General features: G+C 39.7%; 1 protein-coding gene across 2 annotated transcripts; it reads left to right on the forward strand.

The window, feature by feature from the left end:
• The first annotated feature begins 5 nt into the window (after positions 1-5).
• zdhhc16a (zinc finger DHHC-type palmitoyltransferase 16a) lies at positions 6-6,047 on the forward strand. 2 transcript variants are annotated; one of them, XM_023283731.3, is made up of 11 exons: positions 6-162; positions 1,484-1,741; positions 2,768-2,962; positions 3,066-3,154; positions 3,580-3,608; positions 3,707-3,840; positions 3,985-4,068; positions 4,161-4,246; positions 4,718-4,841; positions 5,009-5,079; positions 5,190-6,047. In XM_023283731.3, exons 2-11 carry the CDS (start codon positions 1,508-1,510, stop codon positions 5,290-5,292), a joined length of 1,149 nt encoding a protein of 382 aa, XP_023139499.1. In that variant the 5' UTR covers positions 6-162; positions 1,484-1,507; the 3' UTR covers positions 5,293-6,047. The 2 variants fall into 2 exon arrangements, with proteins under 2 accessions (XP_023139499.1, XP_035810318.1); XM_035954425.2 differs by lacking the exon at positions 3,985-4,068.

The following is a 6,047-nucleotide window of genomic DNA, read 5'->3' on the forward strand; positions in this document are numbered from 1 at the left end:
GCAGGCGCACTAACTGTAGGTCAGGATTCTGTTAACTGTCAGTCTCAGGTCTCGATCCTGCTCCCCTTGGCAAATCTATGGCTATAATCCCGTTTTTTCTTCTCTTTTTGAAAATGTCGACAGGAGGGAAGGCCTCGGCGACTTTCTTGTCTTCATAGAACAGTGAGTATTCTCTCGGAAATCTTAAATGCTTTTTAAAATGTCAGAGCCGCAGTACACAGCGACGGATATTTGGAAAACAGTGAGTGACATCCAGACAAAAGGGATTTGGGAGCGCTTTGATTCGGTGAGGCTGCTCACCGAAATGTGTATGATGGACAAATTTACTGTCAGTTCTTTCATGAGGGGACAGCTACAGTTTAGTGCCTTGCGGTGGTCTTTGTAAATCCTGTCTTTGGCTGATGGAGTGAAGCTGAACGCTGCTGCAGATAAAAGTCAACTTGACTCCAATCCAATCCAATCCAATCCAACTTTATTTATAATGCACTTTACAAAACAACACAGTTGACCAAAGTGCAGTACACACATAAAACATATGAGACATTAAAAAAAGAGTAAAACAAAACAGCAATAAAATTACAACTTAAAATCAATTAAAAGCTAGGGTAAAAAGATGTGTTTTAAGAGCTGATTTAAATACAGGCAGTGAATCGATCTGTCCAAGGTGCAAAGGTAGTGCATTCCATAAGTTAGGACCAGCGACAGCAAAAGACCGAGCACCTCTCCTTCTCTTATTTGACTTTGGGGTCACCAACCATGAGAGGTCAGCTGACCTAAGGGAACGAGCAGGTACATAGGGCTGCACCAGCTCAGTCAGATACTGAGGTGCAAGGCCATGAAGGCATTTAAAAACAAATAAAAGAATTTTGAAATCAATTCTAAAACGTACAGGGAGCCAATGCAAAGACTTCAGAACAGGAGTTATGTGCTCTCTCTTTTTAGTCCCAGTCAAGAGCCGAGCTGCTGCATTTTGCACCATTTCCAGACCACTGCCCCCTCACACCTCCTAAAGCTGCACAAACCTCCACCCAGACTTCACCCTGTCTGGAATGTTGCACAGCAAGATCAAGATTGTTAGGTCTGTCTAGTCTGTGGGCACATCCTAAGGTCTGATGCACGTTTGATATCCTCTATATTTCTGTAAATGCACCTGCGGATACTTCACTGGCCTTCTCATCTACGACTTTAAACAGTAGCTGTACCTGATGAAGTTCATGTGTCAAACCAACTTTAAAAAATCAAACTTCACTGGTTCCCAAGTTCAACGTTTGGTAAGTTTAATTGTATACATTTATCAGACTCACACTGGACTGGTGGGAGAGATTACTTTCTATGCCCTCTTTGTTATAGATAGACTGCTTATATATGCAGTTAGTGTAACATTTTTGCAGAACAGGGCTACATATTTTTGACGTACATGTATGTCAGGTTGAGATGAAGCTGTCACAGTCCATTGTTAATTGTTTCTTTGCTTTCCTTGCAGGTGTGTGCATGCTGCAGGTGCAAGATGCGGTGGTGTCCCAGCTCTGTGCTCTACCTGCTGCGCTGTGCATGGCTACAACTGTACACCAGGCGAGGAAGAAACAGACTGCCTCTGTGGATTAGGGAAAAATGGGCTTACGTGAGGCTGCTGGTGCAGTCACTTTACTTTAACTCCCTCACAGACTCAGATGTGGTTTTTGACTCAATCTTTGAGCCCGTTTTTTGGACTGTGGATTATGTCACCCGCTGGTTTGGCTTGGTGAGTGTGTGTTACGAGAAGTTAGTACATTTTGTGTTTTTTTTCCTTCTGAAGACCCCTCTTAGTGCTGAAAAAAGTATATGAACCTTTTGGAATCACCCGTTTTTCTTCATTGATTGGTCATAATTGGCCAAAGCTTGATCTGATCTTCTTCAAGCATAAAAAGAATGTCCTGAAGTTAATATTGAACAACTTTAATCTTCATGTTCAATAAACACTTTCTGTGCCCGTGGGGAAAACACAAGTGAATCCTTGGGTTTAATAACTAGCAGGACTCCCTTTCACATAACTAACCTCAAATAAGCATTTATTGTAGCTGTAAATAAGCCTTGCACACCACACAGGAGGAATTCAACCTTCGCCAGTTCCCGATACATTTTTCTGGGGGTGTTTGTGGTGTCTGTGCTATTTGGAAAACTTCAGACATGCAGTGATGGTTGTTATTAAGGAGCAGCAGGTTCTTCTGTAGTGTTCTGACACAGACATAGATGCCTGTTTGATGATTTACACGTAGTAGACTCATAAATATAAATGTTATCCAGCTAATTGCACCCTTTAAGCCTTAAGATGCTTCTCTGAAGGCTGTGTGAGATAGCTGGTTGGCCACTTCAAGGGAGATTAGCCACAGTACCACACTCAATATTTCAACCCTAATGAGTCTTCATCAAGCATAAGAAGATCTGTAAGGTCAAAACATTCCATTCTTTCAGCCTGTTAAGATTTTTGGGAGCTTTATTCCAGTGTGTAGACACTCCTGACCTGATTATGTGTAAGGAGATGTGCACACATCATCTCTTTCATATGAGCCTAGGAGCTGCTTTTTGTACCTTTTCCAACATACAGTGTGAATGCACTGACAATATGGGCCAGAACAATACAATATGTGATTTGTTTGTGTTTGTAGGTGTGACTTAGGGGGATCCGATCATATTCTCAAAACAAATACATCTGTAAATGCGAAAAACTCTGTTGGGTTGATTTAGTTTTTCTAACCACTGTATGATTTTTCCCACTTTTGTCTATAAGGTGTTTGTTTTTTTGGTGGTGATCCTAGTCAGCTCCTGCGTGGTGATCGCCTATGTGGTCCTGCTGCCTCTGGTCCTCAACACTTACTCCCCTGCATGGATTGTTTGGCATCTTTGTTATGGAAACTGGATCATCATCATGATTGGTTTCCATTACTACAAAGCTACCAAAACTTCCCCCGGGTTTCCCCCTACAGTAAGATATTAAGTCTTCTTTACTACTGATTAACAAATCATTTGACATGTCTGGTAATCTGGACTCCTTAGTAATGCAATAAAAAATGTTTTCTTTCCTTCAGGAAAAAAATGACAGTCCCTTTGTAGCAGTCTGCAAAAAGTGCATCATGCCTAAACCAGCGAGAACACACCACTGTGGTATCTGTAACAGGTGAAGCAATCTCATGTTTCTTCTTCGTTGTTAGTTCTTTAACTCATGCTTCAGGAGTATCTGGTGTTTTGCGAATTTAGCCAATTTATGTCTTTCAACCACCACAGCTATGCTGGTGGACAAAAGGTCCTGAAGGCTGTTAGATTTAATCTTACATTTCTGTAATCTTAATACCACTACAGAAGGTTAATTACAGGAATTCATTGACAATTGAATTATATATCAGTAGGTTTGTGTGCTCATCGTTGCTGTCCCTCTGCATGTCTTGCAAAAACCTTCATAAAATCTAGTGATTCTTAAAGATCATATTTGCAAAACTATTATTTTACAATATGAGATGTGAATATCAAGTTGTACAAATCGCCCCCAGCTATTTGAAATGTCAATCAAGACAACTGGACTAATATTTTCTTTTTTCCTTACAGGTGTATTCTGAAAATGGACCACCATTGCCGTATCCTTTGTGCTAAATTTCTTCCAACTGTGTCAGAAAATGCACATAGTGACTCTGCAGGGACACTGAGATGTTCTTCCTTAATGTCAGCACCTCAGCCTGGTTGAATAACTGTGTGGGCCATTCAAACCACCGTTACTTCTTCTCCTTCTGTCTCTTCATGACCCTGGGCTGTGTCTACTGCAGTATCAGTGGAAGAAACCTGTTCCTAGATGCGTACAATGCTCTCGAGGTGAGATAAGTAGATAGCTGACGCCTGTGGGTCTGCTTGGCGTTTTTTCCTTCATGTCTGGCATCTTTCTCTGTGGGGCTTCACTGACGCTGCCTTGTTTCTGTCTTTCACACTCGGGTTTGTGTATGCGGGCTGCTCCATAAGCGCTTTAAGCATTTGGATATGGAAAAGCCGGGGATACCAGTAACGGGGATGGGAATTCTTATAGGGCTCCTCCCACCTGGCCAGGTACAGTCTAAAAAAACACACTAAAATAGGATTAAGCGTATGTGTTTTTTTGTGTGTTAGATGTGTAATATGCTGTTTTTATCTTCATCAAGACCAACTATCAGACGTCTGCACCTGTGTACACCTTTAAGGAGAAGATGATTAATAAGAGCATCATCTACATGTGGGTGCTCACCAGGTAAAACAGCTTTTTTTATGTAATCCGTTGCCATATTGAGTAAGACTAATACAGATTAATTCAAAGCATGTTTTGTGTGAAATATGTTTAAACTAGAAAAGTGTCTAAATACAGTTACAGATATTTCAATGCATAATAAATATGCTTATTTTTTGAGCTTTTTGTTGATGGACAAAATACTAATTGGAGAGCTGCAAGGAATCAGATTGCTGCTTCAGGAATATCTTGGAAGACAAAAAGTGGAAAGCAGTTTTGGTTACACTTTGTCAAGTAGCAGCTGTTCCAGATTTGGAATTTGACACCTATTTTAACTCTTCATATTAGCACCAAAGTATAAAGTACATTTATTTCTGTCATGTCAACTTGAAGCATGATTTTTATCAACAGTTCCTATCAAACTGCGACAGAATTGTTGTCTTTATTATTGTCTTGGCAGTGCATGTAATGTAATATGCTTTGTTGTTCTTTCAGCACAGTGGGAGTGGCCCTGGGTGCTTTAACCATTTGGCATGCAGTTCTCATATCCAGAGGGGAAACCAGCATTGAAAGACATATCAACAGCAAAGAGAAAAAAAGAATGGCCAAACGGGGAAAGGTTATTATTCTGATAAGTAAAATGTTAAAATAACGCTTGATGTGGAAAATATAGGCTCTTTTACAACGTACCACAAAATCAAAAAAAAAAAAAGGAATGTTTATTTTGAATAAAATAGCAGTGACTTTGATTGGTGTGTCATTTTTCATCTTGTTTTTCTTTTGCAGGTGTACAGAAACCCTTTTAACTACGGCAGGCTGAATAACTGGAAAGTCTTCTTTGGTGTGGAGAAGAGAAGGTATGTTTCACCGATGTTTGCACAGATTTTCTTTCAAGGTATTCATGTCATTTCTATGACCAATGCTGCCTTGTGCTCTCTGTAATTTGTGCCTCATCTTTTGTCTTTAGTCACTGGGTGACTCGTGTTCTCCTCCCTTCTGGACACGCCCCACATGGCGATGGTCTGACGTGGGACGTCTTCCCAGTTAAAAAGGACTTGATACCTGTATGACAGACTCTGCTTAGGCATGCTGATTGCCTAATTTGTCAGTCTTTACTTCATCAACCTACTTTATCAGGTTGGCTTAAAGAACTCGTGCTTGGTGGCTCCATGTAACTAGACATTTGGGGTCATGTCAACCTCCAGTACCTCAAACACTCACTGTGGCATCCCACAGTTGACATTTTTCTGCAAGGAAATGCATCATGAATGGTTTGTTCTCTAATGGGTTTACCTTTTCTTACAAGCTTTTTTTTTTTTTAACTTGACTCTGAGCATTGTGCTATCATGGAATTGGTATTTTTTTTACAAGCCAGATATAATGACTTCACTGTCTTTGTTGATTTTTATTCAGAAAAAAATAACTAAAAAGAAGAAAACTCGAACTTTGGTGACACAATGGTTCATCTCAACACCTCTCGATCCCATTTGCACACTTCAGTCCAATATTATCATTTGATTTGAACATTCAATGGAATTTGCATTGCCATGATACCGTTATTTATTTGTCTTTTATACCTATTAAGTTAATAAATCTTTATAACTTTCTTTATTTAAATAATTCTGCACAGTTAATGTCCATTTTTAACTATGTTGCACGGTCACTGTTAAAGATATGAAACACATTTTTTCTGCAAAAACTCTAAAAAGCATTTTACTCTTCAAATTTTAAAGTAGGCACCTATGTCTACTTAACTGCCAGTTACAGTATTCAGTTTGATTTTGCACCAGGATCACTTCATAATAAACTGAGCAGACAAAATCCA

The sequence above is a fragment of the Amphiprion ocellaris genome, chromosome 16, assembly GCF_022539595.1.
Source record: "Amphiprion ocellaris isolate individual 3 ecotype Okinawa chromosome 16, ASM2253959v1, whole genome shotgun sequence".
Lineage (NCBI taxonomy): Eukaryota > Metazoa > Chordata > Actinopteri > Pomacentridae > Amphiprion > Amphiprion ocellaris.